Source organism: Zonotrichia leucophrys, chromosome 3 (assembly GCF_028769735.1).
Source record: "Zonotrichia leucophrys gambelii isolate GWCS_2022_RI chromosome 3, RI_Zleu_2.0, whole genome shotgun sequence".
NCBI classification, from domain to species: domain Eukaryota; kingdom Metazoa; phylum Chordata; class Aves; order Passeriformes; family Passerellidae; genus Zonotrichia; species Zonotrichia leucophrys.
Window position 1 is genome coordinate 93647885 of NC_088172.1, and position 19557 is coordinate 93667441.

The 19557-nt window shown below is 39.9% G+C and overlaps 1 protein-coding gene across 2 annotated transcripts in view; it reads right to left on the reverse strand.

Annotated features, from left to right (window-relative positions):
• The window catches only part of CLIP4 (CAP-Gly domain containing linker protein family member 4), a 31660-nt gene that overhangs the window by 11779 nt on the left and 324 nt on the right, over positions 1–19557 (reverse strand). The window contains exons 2-12 of one of the 2 annotated variants that reach the window (XM_064709336.1): positions 18451–18493; positions 18250–18321; positions 16258–16321; positions 15532–15678; positions 12811–12950; positions 11876–11969; positions 10831–10992; positions 7546–7664; positions 5078–5314; positions 1615–1750; positions 761–901 (exon numbers count right to left, since the gene is read on the reverse strand). In XM_064709336.1, the coding sequence (XP_064565406.1) occupies positions 761–901; positions 1615–1750; positions 5078–5314; positions 7546–7664; positions 10831–10992; positions 11876–11969; positions 12811–12950; positions 15532–15664 (1162 nt within the window). In that variant the 5' untranslated portion in view covers positions 15665–15678; positions 16258–16321; positions 18250–18321; positions 18451–18493. The remainder of the gene's footprint in view (positions 1–760; positions 902–1614; positions 1751–5077; positions 5315–7545; positions 7665–10830; positions 10993–11875; positions 11970–12810; positions 12951–15531; positions 15679–16257; positions 16322–18249; positions 18322–18450; positions 18494–19557) is intronic. The other variant, XM_064709338.1, reaches the window with a different exon arrangement.

Genomic DNA, 19557 nt, shown 5'->3' on the forward strand with positions numbered 1-19557 from the left:
CACGGGGGGCCAGATTATGCATGGCCAGCACTGCACACAGCAGGGAAGAGCCTGTTCTCCAAACAACTTGGAACCTGAACAGTCAGAAAACATGGATCACTCACTCCACAGGGAGGGAACTTACACAGAAGGATTAAGTAATTTGAGCAAATTACTAAGAAAGTAAACCAGAGCCAGAGACTGAGCCCATAACTCCAATCAGCAGACTGAGGCCTTATTACACGGACAACCTCTCTCTTCTAATTTGGCTCTGGTTTTACTCAGATAATTTAATAAGCAGATAAAACACAATGAGTTAAATAGTTTCTTTATAGAAAGAAAATAAATCTCTTCAATTTCTAGGCATAAAGGTGTATAGATTACTTACTAGATTTTCATTCCTTGCAAATTCTCCAGGAATATCTTAGTGAATAGAGCCTCATTAGGTTGAGACACTTAACTGTTATCTCAGCCAATTAGAAATTACTTTAATGGCTCAAGAATGAATGTTGTGGTGAGAGGTTCTCTATAGAGAGCATGTAAAGAGTAGAAACTGCCACAGTACATCAGACACTGTAATCACAGCTCCACACAACGTCCTTCCAGCATCACTCCACAGGCCAGTGAACTTCCAACCAGGACAACATGGAGTTAATGAATACCTTATCACCTCATCCCAGGCTATGAACTAACTCCAAACAAAAATTTTAATACCAAGATTTACTAATTCTTGAAGATTAGCATTTCTCCATCCCATGTCAACATGCAAGAAAATACTCACCAGAATTTACTTTGGAAGTTATATGTGTCACATCTACTTTCTTGGATTTGACCAAAGGTGAAGAGCGTGTGGAAGAGCTTCGTACGGAGCTTTTCTTGTGATCAGAAGCCTTGCTAATTTTGGAAAGGGGTGCAAAGATACCTGGAGAGAAAATTGTATGTGCCAACAAAGAACCATAGATAATGGTAAAGTAATGAAAATTTGCAGCTAGTCTCTCTCACATCAATTAATTCAGTGTTTTTTATAGCCACCATCATAACTTGCTGTGCTGACAAAGCACTTGCAGGGTAGGAAGGACAAGCTCAAGAGAACAGTGAAATCAAAATCCTTATCAAGCAACTTGAACAGAGTAGTTGGAAACACTCAGACTATCAATTAGAATCTCCTTTTTATCCTAACAGTAACATTCAGTCTCCACTGCTACAAAACACAACACCTTTGTATGCCCTGTGTGACCACAGCATCTCACTAAAAATACCTCAAGCTCAAAGTTAGAAAACAACTACAAGCAGGAATGTCTGACGAAGGAAGACAAAGCAGGTAAAGAAAAATGGCTATTATTGTTACAGTACAAACAAGCCCTTTCAACAATATCAATGAAAAACCAGGAAATCTCACAGTTTCAAGGAAAGAATCAGAAATTTTGACTGGTTGGTTGTTTCAGTCATTTTGCAAATAGCTGCAGCCAAAACTTCAGGACCAGCTAAAGAACCAATAAATCAAACAAAGCACTACAAAGAAAAGCAACAGAATCTGCTACTGGGTTTTATCCTCCCAAACAGCTCAAACCTTCCAGTACTCTTTAAATTTGGAGGTTTAAAAATTGAAGAAAAAAAATAAAATAAAGGCTATACCGCGTTTTGGTGCACACTTGAAGTACTGGACTTTTCCAACACTTCCATTGTTCTTCCCTTCGGGTTCATCCAGCTCTACACCAGCCCACTGGCCACTGGCAAATTCTGTTGTGCCACAAAATCTTAAGGTACCAACCTAAGAGAGAAAGCATCAACACAGAATGGGTTTGTTAGACAAGTATTGTTCATGAGAAAATACTATTGGTTATGAAAGAGACAGCAAGTCATCTCCAAAACACAAGACAAGTCTCCACAAAAATGCAAACATCATTTCCCTCACTTATTCACATTCCTACCTTTCAACACCATTTTATATCAATATAATATAATTATAATTATATTTATAAATATTATTATATATATAAAATTATTATATATATAATATATATAAATATAATAACATTAATCAATATAATCAAATACATTTTCCAAAAGGTCTTATTCCTTCTGTGTGCATTTTGCATTAAACATTATGGACAGATGCCACAACAGACAAGAATTAGACAGTAAGAACCACTGTAAACACAGCTCTAGGTTAGCAAGCCCATGCCCAGTAAGAGGTTTCACTTGCACTGTTTATCCAAAAATAATTCCAGAATCAGGGCTAGGTATCTTCCTGAACTGAAAGTTCCATAGAAATATTAGACAAATCCGTGTATGCATAAATACACACAAGCATATATATTTTTAGATATATATATATATAGCAAAGGTTCAAGGGTAAACTTCAGAGCATAATTTTTTCTTTGGAGAAGATTCATAAAGATTCCCTCCTTATGATTAAACAAAATTTTAAAAGCCAGCAAATGTTTTAAACATTTAAAATGTTTTAAACATTTGCTGTTGCTTCAATAAATACTATAAACTCTGAACAGATAAGCATATGAAGAATATCAAGACAGACCAGTCCTGCTGGTAAACCTCATTCTCCATAAATATACATTATAAGTTCACACACTTCAACCAAACAGGGAAGGAATAACTACAAGAGTTGCATTTAACATTGATTTAAATTAATTTTTATATTTGATTTTTAAATTAGTTTTAGTAATAAAAAACTTTGATCTTTCAGTTGCTCTGTTTTCCTCATCTCATGTGACTTTAATGTTAGTTCATTTTACACTATGACTCCACTGTTTAATCCAAGCCTCAGAGAGTAAACAGATAGAAACAATTTTTTTTTTCACAACAAAACCTTCGAGGTACTCTTTCCTAATGTCTGTAAAGAAATAAACACAACCCAGAGCCTCTTATGCTGAAGATCTCTTGAAACTTGACTGTTATAGGCAGGTATGTCACACTAATCTAGACTGAGACCTTTTAGCGACTGACACAGGGATCAAATTCGTCCAGGGGAAGTTCAGCCAAGCAGCCCCACAGATTCCTACAACTCCTCCACTTGCTTTCCAGGCACAAAGAGCCAAAGGGCATTTACTGAGCAGAGAGGAGAACAGCCAGCATCTTAAACCGGAGGTGGGAGATGCAAAACTGCAGCTCCAATTCTGCCCAAGGACCTGTGCAAGCAAGGAGCAGGGGATCTCTCTTGCATGAGACACAGCAGGGGCAGTTTTCTCCCAGCTGCTGATCTCCCATTTCACCAGATGTGATCCAAATGGACCCTCAGCCTGGCAGAGCAGGAGCTGGTGGAGCTGTGGGGCCCCCAATCACGTACACATGTACACCTGCTTACACAGACTCCGACCCTGCAGGACAACCACACCGACAGGCACAGCAGGAGTCAGGAGAGGAATCCATTCTCCCTCTGGCATCTACTGTGCTTGGCTTTCAAGCTTCATTAAAGCTGACATGTTAGGAGGCTGCAGAAGCAGCAAAGACAACAGGAACCTGTAAATATAGCTCCAAAAATGCTGCTGTTCCAAGTGCCCTCGTGCCAGCCTCCATATTCCAGAATGAGACCTGATCCAGGAGAAGGTTAAAAACAGGGCACCATTTTACTCATCCTGTTTTCACTTTTGCTCCACCCTGCAGGAATTTAGGAGTATCGAGGGGGAGGGGAAGGCAGGGCTGAGAACAACTTCTCCATTGAGGCAAAGGGAGAAAAGGGGTGGGAAGCAACGTGGGAGTACTGCACAACAGCTCCTTGCACACAAAGGAAGGAAGGGAGGAAAGCTGCTGTAGAAATGGAAGTTCAAAAAGCACAATCACATTCCTTCTTCCCACCTGTTCTAGAACAGATTTGGCTCCCTTGAAGAAAAACAACCTAGCTGTAAAGCCCTGTTGGCTTTTGGCAGCACAAAACCAGCTTCTAACAACTCCTTAAAAAACACTGCAACAGCATAATCAATTAGAAGAATAAAAGCAACCAAACCCAGGCAGCTCTGTCCGTGCACAGTGAGCACATTACAGCACAAACTGTTCTGTGGGCCTTACACAAGAGCACCAATTTCATCACTTTCTTGCTCTAAAGCCTCCATTAACTTGCACTTACATTATCTCCTCTTGCTGCCACTGTGATTTCTGATAAAAAAAACTTCTGTCTTTAAAGAATAAGTGGCTTTCTGTACATACTTCAGTTAAAATGCCTTCTGCATAGCTAGTGATTCCTTTGCTTTCCCTGACCCAATTTCAAGACTACAGTAAATTAAAATACACAATGGGAGCTGCTTCACACTCTTGCTGGAGATCACTTTAGAATCTTTTGGTTGTGACAGCTACAAATCTGAAGTTATATTAGGAAAGCTATTAATGTGAAAGCTATTCAAATATAAAATTTTGCTCAAAAATGCTTTCAGCATTTACCAGGAAAAAAGTACTTCTCTGAAAGAGTTCTAGCACTTAGATCCCTTGCTATCACAGCAAATAAAAAGTCTGAATACTGAATGCAATATTAATGCTACAGTTTTAAAATGTTTTAGAAAGGTGGCTATCGTGGTACCTTCTAAAGAGCTATTCACATTTGAGCTGGACCTCTATTAGCTACACCCTTATACTTCCAGAGAACCATGTAACAACCCTGTTGGCACAGCACTGCTTCAAAGATTTTAGCTGCATTGCACCAGTGAAATTGGGTTACTATGGGCTAAGCAGAACTGAAGGGTTTTTTCCCTGCCTTCTGGAAACTATCAGGAGTACTTCACAAATGCCCACTCCTAACAAAGCTGGGCAACTCACAAAGTAATTTGCCAACTCTACCATCCCTTTGATGTGACACCAAAAAAGTTAATAAAAGCTGAGCCATGCTGATGTGCTATAGGACACTGTTAAAAATCATTTAAAGACACAATATGCAGCCTATGCCTGTCAAAACTGCTTTTCATAATAATGGCTTTATCACACAACTCCTCAGCTTTTTACTTTCCCTAACCAGTTCCTTGCTGCCATCCAGAGATCACAGCTAGCTTCCAGAAAGCATTTCAGACCCTCAAACTGAGGTATGTCTCCAAAGTGGTAAGAAATGGACTCCCCAGGAATTATGAGAGCAGTGCCAGGCTGGTGGCCATACCTTCTGTCCTGCAATAACAACACGATCTCCCAGCTTCAGGCCAAGTGACAAAAGCATGGCCCTGCCTGTGACATGGTCATAGGTTGGAATCATGGCTTTGGAGATGTCACACGAGAGAGGCACTGCATCCAGCAGGATCTGCTTGATCTCCTTTGCACTGGCTGCTGCATCTGCCATTTCCAGTGGCATATCCACTGGATCAGGAACCACATCTGCTGGAATCTGCCCTTTGTCATTCTGTAGAAACATAACACGGCACAGGATTTAATGTTGTTACAAGATAAATCTGACCAGGTGAAACCACAGTGTTTCACAAACTGTTTAATCCTCTTTATTAGATCTTTTTCCTAGAATATAAGCAACTATGAAAAAATCCACATTTTCAAATAAGGATACCAAAACATCCTAGCATATACAGCATCTCATTTTTGAAACTGACAAGTAACCAACATTTTCAAATTTAACAACATTATTAGGACTCAGAACACCTCAAACAAGACACTTGTATCTATCTGTGTACCTGAACACAGAGTTAGGAAAGCAAAGCAGACTTCCGGTCTGTAATGCCAACACCAAAATGCCAACTCCTCCCAAAGAATCCATCTTCACCCAGCATATAGCTTCCTCCCTGGGGAGGCTTATTTCAAATGTAGGAGGGAATTTGATTAATGTATGTTGCATGTATAGAATATGCAAATGTGATGGCTCACACAAGCACCTGAATAAATCTGTGCAGGTTTATCTAGGCACAGACTATCCTATGAGAGATGGATTAAGGACACAGTCCTTTCCAAACACATCCTGGTCCCAGAGAGCTGTGACTGTGACTCCCTGCATGTCCTGTGTGACAGGACAAGTTGCTGTAGCACCAGCTCCCCTGGAGTTAACCTCACCTCCAGGCAGCTGCCCAGAGAGCAGGTACTGTCAGGCTGCTCCAGGGACAGTCCTACCTACACTCTTTAGCAAAGCCATGGGTCTGGAGCTGTGGCTGTCTGCCCATTTTCACAATGTTTGCAGCAAAATAATTATCTCAGTCTTCCAAATTTGTCTCAACTGAGCCCCTGGACTCAGACATTACCAGCAGGAATGATACACACTAAGATTGTACTTGTTTTGGTCCCTTCAAAACAAGACTAGAAGTTCAATGTTTCCTGAGCCCCCTCTCAATCCATCTCAAAGCTAGAAAAGTATAATCCTTACTCAGAATTTACACTGCTGTTCCCAAATAATCCAACTCTACCCACTGTCTCTAGTCAAAACTTTATTGCAGGTTTGAGCAATTCAACACCCACCATTCCTTAAAAATTCCCAATCACTCTGTAACTAAAAATCACACTACCTTAAAAACAGGAAATAGCTGGGTTAAAGTTGGGGGGGGAGTTTGAGTTTGTAGTCATGGCATTAGAGATTATTTTGGTCACATTAGCCCTACAGTTTAGCCCACCAGGTGCCCTGCAAACACAAAACAGGGGCAGAGTAATGGAAGGAAAGCAAGGTGGAAGCTCAGGGGAAGCTCAGGATTTCCCTTCTCAAGGACACAGCCACCCCTGGCAGCTCAGAAAGCTTGTGCAACTACAAAGCAGCACTGCCTGTGACAACAGACTCCCAAACACAACAGCTGACAGAGAACTTGAGACACACTCAGGCACACTGAATAGAGAGACAAAATGAAACCCACCATTTTCCAAGAGATCTAGATTGAATATCATGAAGAACTGTATGGACAATAATGTTCCAGAAGATTTCACAGCAATAGTGCCACATGAAATAATGACTTTTGAGTACCCTTAAAACAATTATGATTTCTCATTTAAAATAACCCCCTGCATTTGAAAATGGAGAACTGAGATACTGGTTTTGTTAAAACAAGAAAACCTTCCAAGCCCTCCCCCCAAAAACACAAACAACAAAAAAACCCCAAACACCCAAATCAAACACAAAACTCAATCAAAACGCAAGACTGTGGCAGTAACCCAATATTAGACACATATTAGCAACACTCTGCACTCTAACCTATGCCTACTATTAGGTTACTAAGGAGAGCAGGTGATGTTTATGCATTCTCAGTTACTCATGCTAACACCAGGCTCACTGCTAAGCTCAGCACTGCATTTCTGGAGGGCAAGGATTGCACTCCTCCATTTCTGAAAAGATCCCCCACTGCCATGGGGACTCAGCTGAAGCAAGACACCCATGAGTATTAATAAATGAAAGCTCAAACAACAAACAGAAAAACCTCTTGAAAGTTATTTGAACTAATGAACCAGACCATGACACAAAAATGCAAACTTCAACACACAAGTAGGACAAAGCATACAAAATCAACCACTATGAGTTGCAAATATCTTTTTCTGAGGCACTCTCATTCCATGTAGCACACTTTTAGCTAGTCAGAATCCTGGACAGACTGTTCAGTATTTCCAGGTACCTTTTTCACCTTCTGGTAAATCTACAACCTAACTCCTTACCCTAAAGGCAGGATTTGCTCCGTGTTCCAGTAAACACTTGACAGCTCCTGTGCATAGGTTAAATGCAGCAATATGCAAAGCTGTTCCAAAATCAAAATCACTACAGGTGGCATCCACATCTGCAATTAAACATCACATGTGAGGTATGCAAGTCTGTTACATGAACATTTCCCCCTACAGATTCCTTGAGAGGACATTCATTTTTACAGTTTATGCTAGCATTTACACAGACACACCATTATTTATGTACCAAATGCATATAAGAAGTAATTCTACATGGATATCAACCTTATTTGCATCTGTTTATGCACACCACGAACCAACCTGGAAGATGAGCATGTACTTTCCCTCATTTTTTAATACTGATGGTTTAACTGCAAAATTGCTGCTACTCAGGGTGCCCAATCTACTGTGCCAAGATTAACAAGTGACTAACTTCAGGTTTGCAAGTAAATTAATTTTTTAATGTTTCAGACACATTTATATTTTATTGCTTCTGTGTGTCAAACATGAAAATGAGATGCATCTTCAACCAGTTGTTTTCCTTTGTGAGCAGGCAGTAGGGCAAGGGAAAACTGATTATACATATGCTTTACACTGATTTAATTACTAATGGCCAAGAATGAAGTAAGAGCTGGTGATTGTTATAATTTCTTTGTTTTCAAAGAATTGCACTCTGAAGGGTCTCACACTGATAGTCTGGAAAATGGAGAACTGCATCTGACTGGAAGTGATTTAGCACAATATGTATTTCCATCAGTTGCTCCCAATATATCTTTCAATCTGCTATGAAGTTATTACTGTTCTAGAAGATTGGAGTTTAAATGTCTGTTTAATCTGAGGCTCCTCTCTTAAATTACACATTAGAGATGTCATTTTGAGTCAGTTAGGTATAGCACTGTTAATTAAAAATGCCAGTTGATTTAATATACAAGCACAACACCACAAGTATTAGCAATCATGTTCCAATTTGAAATACCAGTGAGGAACATAAAACTTTCCACCTCAGGGCTGAAGAGTCTTCTCATATTTTCCAGTATCAGTCTCCATCCCAAAAAACAAACACTAGCCCTTCTCACAATGCTATAAACAAAGTATATCCCAACTGCATCAACATCCTTATATAGTTACACTAAATAAAAATAAAACATCAACAATATAGAAAATATGCAGTTATATATGTCTGTATAGACATGTTAAGTTCATACATACTAATAAAACTGACTCAATTTTATAAAAATCCAAGGTAACAAATTTGCAATCAGAATTTAACAGTTTTGCAATTGCTGTGATTGAACACAAACATGAAAAAAGGCTGCATTCACATGCCTCAATCCTAATGAGAGCTACTCATGCAGATGTACCAAAGGTCAGAAGACATCACCAGTTTAAAACCAGCTAGAAGCTGAGGAGCTGCATACAGCCATTGAAACTTCCATGGGATATAGCCAAACATTTCTGCATACACAGGAACCAATTTGCAGAAATAGTGGTCAGTAGCATCAGTTACTGAGCCAGCAACAGCTGCATGTATTCCTATTTTGAAAAACAACTGATGTATGGTTTGGTTTTTTGAGTTAGACTCTGTGACTTCCTCAGACTTGGAAGCTTCATGCTCAGATTTTCTGAACAGTTCTCTTACAGCTTCAACCTAAGTGGGCATAGTAGAGGTGACAGAAAGACAAATATCAAATGTTACCTGGTAACTACCCCCAAACTGTCTAGAGGAAAATAATATACTATTTTTGTATTTAAAAGCTCTAAAAACCCAAGACCAAACTAGCTCTCTCCTGTAGCAACTGAGGAGTCAATCTGTACGAAGACTTTAACTACAGAGTCATAAAGAAAGCAGTTGAGCAGTGAATCAAAAGGAAACACCTGTGCTTCACAATGGGTGTCTCAGAGTCAGCACACCACTGTCTTGAAAAGTTATTTTTGTATTAACAACCATTTTTTCTCCAGTTTAGTATGGATCCATCCAAACCATGTTCACCTGCTACGTATGTTCTTCCTTCTCTGCAAACTGGCTGATGAAGTATGGAACTAAAATTGTTCTATTAATTCAGACTATCCCTTGTTTCCATGTCACAGGGCAAACAATTTTACATATTTCCTGAGATTAAAAATATCAGCTGCTCATCCAAGAATTGCCAACTGCCCAGTAACCAGAATGGTTTCCTTGGAAATCTGAGCAAAGTTCCACCCCTTCTGTGGGAACTGCACAGGAGGAGAACACCAAATGCCAACAAGGTCTGAAAGGAGTCTGCTGATGCAAATTATGGAAGCCAGGCTATTGAAATGTGATGTGGACTTAACTACTGTGCAGTCTGATTTTGTCTTTTGTTATCCACCCACACGTGTCACCTCCTAAGCAAGTGACACCAGCAACAGCACTGCTTAGCAATTACCTCCACGGAGATTCAAGATGTGGTAAGCAAGCCCTGGGTACTCCAAAAGCCTACCAGCTTTTCAAACTGCTAAGACAGAGACCCTAGATAAAAAAATCCTTTTGCAAACTAGCACAATCAGAAGGATATTTAGTAGAACAAATTCACATTTGTACAATTTTAGTGATAAATTCACATTTGTACAATTTTAGCGATAAAGTTGCTTACTGGTTTTGCTGTCCTGACCAAATTAGAAACAAACAGTTCTGATCAGAACCATTTCTGTATTTCCATGTGCAGTAGTAGAAACAGGTCTCCAACTACCAATCCTTCACAGTATCATTCCAAAAGGTGTCATCTATTTATGCCAAACACTAAAGTCAAATTGCTCCTTAAACAGGATGATCTACATAGCTGAGAAATGGGAAAACGAGCACATCAAAATTGCCTCAGTCACAGGTTTGCCACATGATATTGCCAAATCCCCACTACTCCTTTAACCTTCTCCCCAAATTTCAATGTTTTCAATGTTTCATACTTCTCAATGTTTAAGCAACTTAAAAACCACAAGATTTTACTAGAATAGTTGTATGTTTGGTTTTCTGCAAACATTCCCTTAGTTCTCAATAATTTAAGATTAACCTGTTTGCTTTCCAATCTATTTGAAATTTCTATTGTCTTGTACAAAGCTCAGGTTTAAAAACCAGCAATGGAAACAGTACAGTTAAGCACTAAAAAATAACTTTAGAGAAAAATGAACCAATGAGGCTGAATAAAAGATTAAGAAATTATTTATGTATAATGGATAAATAAACACCAGACTTAACAGACCACAATATATCAGCTCAGGATCTACAAAATATGGCCAACTACATGAAACAAAGGTCACAATGCCTACCTTTTGGCTTTGCATTTTTCAAAATAACACTGATGAGTTCTGGAACATCAAAGTAGGCAGCATAGTGCAAGGCATTCATGTTTGTCCAGCGGCTGCGCAAGCTGCTGTCAGCACCCAAATCAATCAGCTGGGTTGCAAATTTTACAGCAGTTTCAACATCACCTGCAGGGTCATTTTTGTAAAGAATGCATTAGTGATTTATTTATTTGACCTCAAAAAACACATACATGGTTATGTGTAAAACAAAACATACATTAAGCCCTTCAAGCTCACAGCAGAACTATTACTATGCCTTTTTTTTTAGGATTAGGATACAGAAATCTTTGCCCTTTATGATAAAGGGCAGAAATCTCTAGTGTATAATAACACTATCTGTTTTTCTCTAATGTAAGTAGTGTGTCACCCAGCAAACCCAGGAGTTTTAGGATCTGGTAGGAGAAAAAGAATTGCACATCACAATTTGATGTTGAAGTTTATGTTAAAAAACGTGCCAACACCAGGGAAGATGACCTATACCAGACTTCTCAAACTCAGAAGAAAAGTGGGCTCAGGTCAACAAAAAAGTAACAAAACATAGAAAAGTTAATAAGAGTGTTCTAACAGAGTTAAATGTGCTCTCATTTCCAGTATTTATGACCATAATCATGCAAACAATAAACTTTGATCTCTTCTGACATGAACAGGGTGAAAGAAACAAAACAAAAAGAACAGCCAGTCACCTAAATGTTCTGCTGTAAAAAAACTGCAGTAAAAACCATAGCAAACTTGCAGCTTGACCCTCAGTCTGAAACTGCCTTTGCCACATGAAGTATCTGTTTAAGCTGCTACTACTCTGTGTAATACCCATACCACTAAATCAGCTTGCTCCCCATGGCTACAGCTGCAGTTCTGCACCTTCCTTGCTCATGGCCTCCAGAACAGAGAAAACCAAGCAAAAGGAAAAAAAAATATCTGCTGCAAGGAAAAATCCTGTAAGTGTCAGTGGGATAAGCTTATGTGAGTCAATTAGTTTTTTACATCTATAATGACTTTTTTTTTTACTCACCAATGCCATGAGCCCCTGATTTGCAAGTGTAATGCAGGAGAGTCATATCAGTCAGTCCATCTCTGTCATTCACATTGCAACCCCTTTTAATGATCTGACAGGCAAGCAGAAAACAAGCACATTTTAGCTCTGGCATATCTCTGACATCACTACTATTTCCTAAGTTATTGCAGATATACTGACTCCTGGATTCATTGCAATGGCTAGGAACAAAGAAGCCTGCCAGAAAAGCCTCTAAACTGCAGAACTGAGCAACATATATAAATGCAATAAATAGCATTATAATTAACCTTCATTATTTACAGATTAAAAAATCTTTATATTGCTCCTTCTAACATATACTTCACATGCTAAGAAGTTAAGCAATTAACTGCATGAGAAAATTATTTATGAACCTCTCCCCTTGTTCTTTGATCTCTCAACAATTACCCAGCCCACTCCCACACAACCCCAACAAAAAGAAGCCCACAGTTATAATATGGTAGGATTTATTGTTGCTGCACTTCCACAGAAAAACCTGTAATCCAGAAGAAAAATAAGAAAGTGGGATAGAAATACTAGAAACACATTTTGTGCCTAGGAAATATTGCCTTTAAGGTCAGGCTTTAACAGTAACTTCATATATTTTTGGGGTTTGAGTTTGGTATTACTGCTAAGTAGGAAACTGAAACACCAAGGTGAAGGGTCTCAACACAATTGCCTTGAGAGAAACATTGTTTATACCATCCATGCAAATGTACTACATTTTATCCATCATCTCTCTTTTTCCAAATAAAACCTGACAACTTGTGGAATACAAGGCATGATCAGTCACTACTTGTTAAAAGGCAGAAACTGCATTTATGATTAATTCTGCTTCTGAGTAACTGGTTTTATTCACTGTCAACACAGTATTTAACATTGAGAGCACTCAAGGATCTTCATTTGCATCTCACCTCATTCCCAATGATATCAATATTCTGCTGGACCTGTGGAACCCACTGCCTTAAGATGGCAAACAATTCAGAAACTGATGTTTTGGGGTCGAAGAGTATTTCTTGGCATGCTGCATCATTGGGATCGAAGAAGGAAAACTCTGTTAAAAAACAAAAGTCTTTATATAAGATCTTGATATTTAACATGCATCTAGTTTTTCAATCTCAGAGGCAAAGAACAGCAGAGAGAAAACATCTTCCTTCTTCTTCTTCCATCACAATTTCCATGGAACATACCAAAATATAAACACAGTCTAATCACGAAGGCACTCTGTGACCTCTGCTATTTTCAGTATGCATCAATCCCAGCTGGTGGCAGCTGCAGGAGACAAACACCTTCAAAAATTAAGATACCAAACCAAAACCAGGCTAAAAAAAAAAAGCCAACACTACTTTTAAAGATTTTAAGCCTCATGTTCTTTCAGGCAATCCAAACTGTAAGTGCATCAAACACCTTGTCACATTATTCATAGGGGTGTGTGTGTGCTGCTATATACACATCCTCTATTTTTCATCTGTGGAATTTCTTCCAGCTCTGGAAAATCCTGTGAAAGAATCTAGATAGCAATGGCTATGAGGAGAGGGACTGAAAGCAGAGTCTTCTACCATCAGCAAATGAACCACGGCAAGCACTGAACTTTTACCCCCCTTGCAGCCATCAGGGAGCTGCCTTTTAAACAGGTTTTGGATAAATGTACAATCAGTTCTCATCCATCAGAGATTCATGGCTCTCAGACAGGACAGACAGGTTAAGCAACACACATCATCACCCATCTGGGAGGGTGACATGGCATGAACCACTCCTGGGTGAATCATCCCAACCTTTCCCCAAAAACAGCATACCTGACTTCTAGATTGGATTAACAGATAACAGCACATACTGAGTTCTCTTCCTGGCTATTTAGAGTTCCTCAAACTCCATCACCTTAACTCAACAAGAATGGAAAAGGAGGGCAACTTTCACTGATATTTACCATTAATTTTTATTTGCACCTAGCATATAAAATAAAAACCAAACCATTTTTCTCCCAGCACTACACAAAGTGTGCTCCTTCCCTACATCCAATACATCAACACACATCTACTGATTTATCCACTAATACTTACCTTCCACATAAACCACAGCTGATCTACAGCTGAAACTATGAAGTAAACAGACAACTAGGCAACAAGATTAATGATCCTGCACAACATTCACAGTTCTTACTCTACCAGGAAGACTTCTAGCCACAAACCTAATCCAAATTATCTACCAGAAATCAATCTTACAATCAGCGTGGTAGGGTGAAAATCTGAGACTGTATCAAGGACTAATAACAACCACCCTAAGAGCTTAACAGCGATCAGCTGTAGCCTTTGCAAGCAAAGCAATGCTACAGAGAATCTGTTAAAGCAATGAATCCCATGAAAGGATGCCAATGGCATCTAGATACCTCAAAATATTACTTTCTCACCCTCTATCTTTCCCAAGTATTGATCACACTGCCCAGCTGCAATAATGAAAATAAATGCACTGAATGTAAAGACTGAGACTCTCTCTCTGCTGTGGTTTAACGTCCTTTAACCACATTCAGCAATGTTACTGTTACACAGTGACAGCAATCTCCTATAAAAGGTTTTTTTTATTTAATGAGTAGGCAGAAACCAGGTAGAACACACAGCAGTGAAATCATAGGGTTATTAGAAGATACCACAACAAAACAATGCTTAAAGAAGGCAAATGGAAACTTTATCTAAGGGATAAGAAAGTAGGATGGGATAAATCATGGCAGTACTTAAAGCAGACAAGACAAGTGATGAGAACAGGGCTAAACCACGTAAAGATACATTCATGTACTGAAACATTTCCTATGGAACACTTACATTCCCAACCTGAGCTAACTTTTAAATCAGGTCTTGAGAATGCTGAGCCTGTCAAAGACAGAACATTACAGGTATTTATTCTTCCTGAACACAGCTGATTGCTCCAATCAATGCATGGGAAACACAGAGGTGCAAGGAGTGATTTTTGAAGTATGCAGATGCTATTAATATCTTCTGCAACATTCAAGGGCATTATGATTGCAGCTATCAGTGAAGCTCCTTACCTACAGTGACATTTTAACACCTTATATACTGTCAGAAATTTTATTATAATTTATACATGTGAAGACAGTTACTGAAGACAAATATTATTCTGACAGCTGACCACTGCTATAATTTTCTGATATAATATAATCACTGGTATAATTTTCTACCACTCACTTTACAGTCCTTACCACCACAAAAACACACACTTCCAACAGAAATATCCTCTTCCAGTACATCATTTACATACTAAAGCACAAGAAAAAGTGTAACTCTAGAGGTTTTAAATGTGGTGTAGATTAACTTCCCTTACTTACTCCAAAGTTACATCTTAACACAATATCCAGTTCTACACTGAGATGTGAAAGAAGTACAAATCTGATCACACTTGCACAGAACTGTACAAAGGAAAATAAGTAATTTCTAGTATATGCAATAAGAAAAATGGAAAAAGCATGGGTCTTCATCTTTCATTTCATTTAACAGATAATCCATTTAATAGAAGAAAACTTTTTCTGGACAGAAATAATTAAGGGTTCACACCTTTTCTTAAAATTTATTATTCAAATTTATTCTCTGCTGATCACAAATGCATTTTCTGTTTAAAGTACATACCACAGTCTGAAGGCATTGGTGCTGCAGCAACAGAAAAGGTAACAGATGTTTCAGAGTTTGGGAATAAGAATCGTTCTCTTTCAATGAGGGAATCTCCTTCAAAGGAAGGTTCTGGGAGATCCTCTATGGTCATCTTCTAGAAAGCCACTTCAGGAGGAAAAATAAAAATCAATAAATAACTTCACTGGAAATACTTTAGATTGGCTCTATCATAGTAAGATGTAATGTGCAATGAGACTAAAATCTTAAATTTGCAAACTATTACTGCCATGACATTCTTACAAACTGATACTTGAACAAGGCTCACAGAGTATGGTGTACAGGTTAGCCAACTTCTAGTTTTGACTTCCACCACTAAACTTGCACTTATGTAATGGAAAACATCATGTTTATTCCCAGTTTCCCACTTGAGCAGCAAAGAAAATATTAATGCTCTATTAGCCAACACACACAGAGGATAAATGGATTAGTGTGTTTCACAGCTTTATGAAAACCTGAAGCATCAAGTACCTGCCCTCACACTGTGCATGCACATTCCCTCTCTTCACCATGAGTAAGAACAAGCTGCCAGCTACTGCTGCCTCCTCTTTTTAAATTCTCAGCTCTTTCATCTTCCCACACACAGCTGCAGACAATTCATCACCGAGTGATTCACTCCTGGACTCACGGTTCCATATCAGCTCCTTCCCAGCTCTGCTCCTGCCTGGTTTAAAATAGCACACTTACCACAGCCCTGGAACCTTCCCCCTCTGCTGCTGCTTCCAGTCACCTTCCCAGGCCTTCCAGCAATCTAGGAGAGAGAAATGGGACTAAAACATTGTAGTGATAGAGTGACAAAATCTAACAACCAGCCCAAGTTATATCCTAGTTGTGGTTCCCAGGCTGAGATCAGAGGAAAGCTGGCTACCACATTAACAAATAACAAAAATATCATTATTCTTAATAGAAACAGACATGATTGCATCATCAGAGGCTGCATCTCACAGCTGAAGAATTTAAATTCTGCATCTTAAATGATCATTATTAAACACTTGGGGTAAAAGCAACATTTCTACTAAACAACCTACATTTTCATTGTGGAGATTGCTATACAGTGCTCTTTTCTCAGGAATTTGTTCAGCCAGCCTGCTTGACAGAAAGAAGCTGTGCAGCTTGAAGAAATACTTGTTTTTATTACATTTCATTTATACCCAAAATATGAAAATTTTGTAAATATGAAAAACTAAACTATTTATTTTGGTATTTGTATGTAACACACAACAAGCTATATGAGCAGATTCAGTCTGGTATTTCCCTAAATAAATGGGTCACACTGCTTGGGACCTCACAATCTATATGCTTATATAAAAAGCATTTTAGCATTAGTAGATGCTAATCTTTAAGTAAATAAATTAAAGCCTCGTCTTCTTGCCCATCACACACTGTTCACCTTGTGCTCAAGTTGGAAATAAAGGTGCACATGAAAAATGCTCATTTTCCTCCCAACTAGTTTATTTCCTTAGTCTTATACAGCTGCACAAATTCATGTTCTGGCATGAAGATCAAGGAGGAGGCGACTGGAAGGACAGGACTATTTTTTCCCACAGCATTATCAAATTGCACTGGCTTACGTGTTCTTTTATTCAACAAGGCCAAAAATATCTCTAATTATTTCAATTGGTATTTTCTTACAGTCAGGAAAAGTTAAGAGTTTACATTTCAATGGCTTAATAGCCATCATAAAGATGACAGCTTTCTTGTGTGAAGGTCTATAAAGTCCTTTAAGCTGCAAATATCTAATTAAATTGCTTTTGAAGGGCAGCAGTGAAATAAATCTGCTACAATCTGATATTTCTTCAGAGGCTGTGGCAAAACAAAACAAAGCTTTGTAAGACACATGAATCCCCAAGTTTCTCACAGGCAGCACCCCAGAGCTCTCACAAAATGCACAAAGGAACAAGCAATATGCATGAGTATAAAAGACATATTAGTTGAGCCTCTTAAGCTGGAAAAAGACACAAAAGAAATTAAAAGCTTTTTGCACAGCCCTACAACTGAGGGAACAAAAGGAGCACAGTGAAAAGTAGCCAGACCTGACTGAGCAGATGGTAACAGGAAAAGGTGAGATTTTGTGAAGTAGGGCAACACAAGTTGTTGGAACTTGAAACCAACACAGACATTTTAAAATGAACATAAGAAAGAGTGTTTATGGCACAGGAAAGCAGATCAAACAGAACACAACCCGTGCAAGCAGCCAGGGCATGTTTTATTCTGCAGGGCCAGGGACAAGTACACCCTCTGTGTGCTGCCAAAGCAAAGCAGGCAGGGAAACAACCCATGCTGCCAGGGAGGAGCACCAATCCCAAGGGCTACAGTGCAGATGCTGACCCAACTCCATAAGGAATGAATTTACATGCCAGCATCTCCAGTGGAGGCGTGCACACCCTCATGGAAGTGTGCACACCCTCACACTCCAGGGTTTCATCTGGCTCTGGAACAGGGCATTGTCACCACCCAGCACTGACACACGATGTCAAGGTGACACCTTGTGCACCCACAGCCACCTCCAGGGGCTGCCAGCTCAGCTGTGAGAGCTTCCCAGCCAGCTGACACCACACACAGCTGCAAAGGCAAAGGAAAAGGCTGAAAGCTATTTCAAAGGCACTGAAAAGGCATCCCCACGCCATCCTCACAATGAGCTCTGCTGTGAGCAAAACCAAAACAATACCCAAAACATACTTCCCACCAAGATTCAGCTGGAAAGTCCTGGTGCAGTGGAATGGGAGGCCTTCCAAAAGAGCAGTGACTTTCCTGTATTAGTAAAAGAGTTTAGAGCAGAAACTATTAGAGAAATCACATAAAAGAGAGAATTTTTCTATTCACAGCACTGCCAGACTACCACTGAGCACAGCTTAGCACAGAACAGAGTACCATACTTACTATTTGCCAGCCATATGCTCTTCCTACTGAATTATACCTGAAACTGAAAAAACAGAAATATCAGGGGAAAATCTTCAGAGTGATCAGGTGCACACACCCTTTTGCTGGCAAAACTGAACAGCAACAAGGTTTCTTGATATCCTCACATTACACAGGAATGCATGGTAGCTCTGTGGATACATATAAAAAAGTTCCACAGTAGAGGATCCAACTTTTTCACGTACTCTAGTTTGTAATTCGTGTTAAGGCCCAAAGCCTTCCTGCAAGTGCTGTAAGAACATGCAAATGCTAAAGCACTTCAAGCTATAACATACAGCTGTTCTGGGCTTTGATAGCTGAACCTGTCACAAATGTGATGCTATTTTTGACAACAAGCATGTAAAATGGACTCCTTATCATGTACTTAGATGTGCTCAAGAAAAATTAAGTTCAGAGAACAAGTTTCTTGCACATACAGCAGCTGCACACTTCAGAACATTTACAGCACAGGTGGCAGACATGCTATATACCTGGGGGTAAACCCAAGGTCTGGGTGGTGTGCAGGGCCCAACATGGCAGTGTTTTCACAGATTCACTGAACTGTCAGGGTTGGAAGGGATCTCAGGAAATCCTCCATTCCAACCCCTCTGCCAGGGCAGGGTCACCTGGAGCAGGTGGCACAGGACGTGTCCAGGTGGGCTCTGAATGTCTGCAGGGAGGGAGACTGCACAGCCCCCTGGGCAGCTGTGCCAGGGCTCTGCCACCCTCAGTGTAAATAAATTCCTCCCCATGCTGAGGTGGAACTTCTTGTGTTTCAGTTTGCAGACACTGCTCCTCATCCTCTGGGCACCACTGAACAGAGCCTGGCACCATCCCTTTGGCACTGCCTTCGGGATATTTATATGCACTAACGAGATCCCGTCTGTTCCCTGTCCGCACGCACGGGCCCAGCTCCCGCAGTGTCTCCTCACAGGAGAGATGCTCCGCACCCCGTGAGCTCCCCCGGACCGGCGCTTTGTGAGGCCGGGAGCCCAGGGAGCTCAGCTCCCGCACCCTCCAGGCCGGCTCTGCCCGCCCACAGCCCCCAGCCACCTCCCCAGCACTCCCCGCTCTCCCACAGCGCATCCC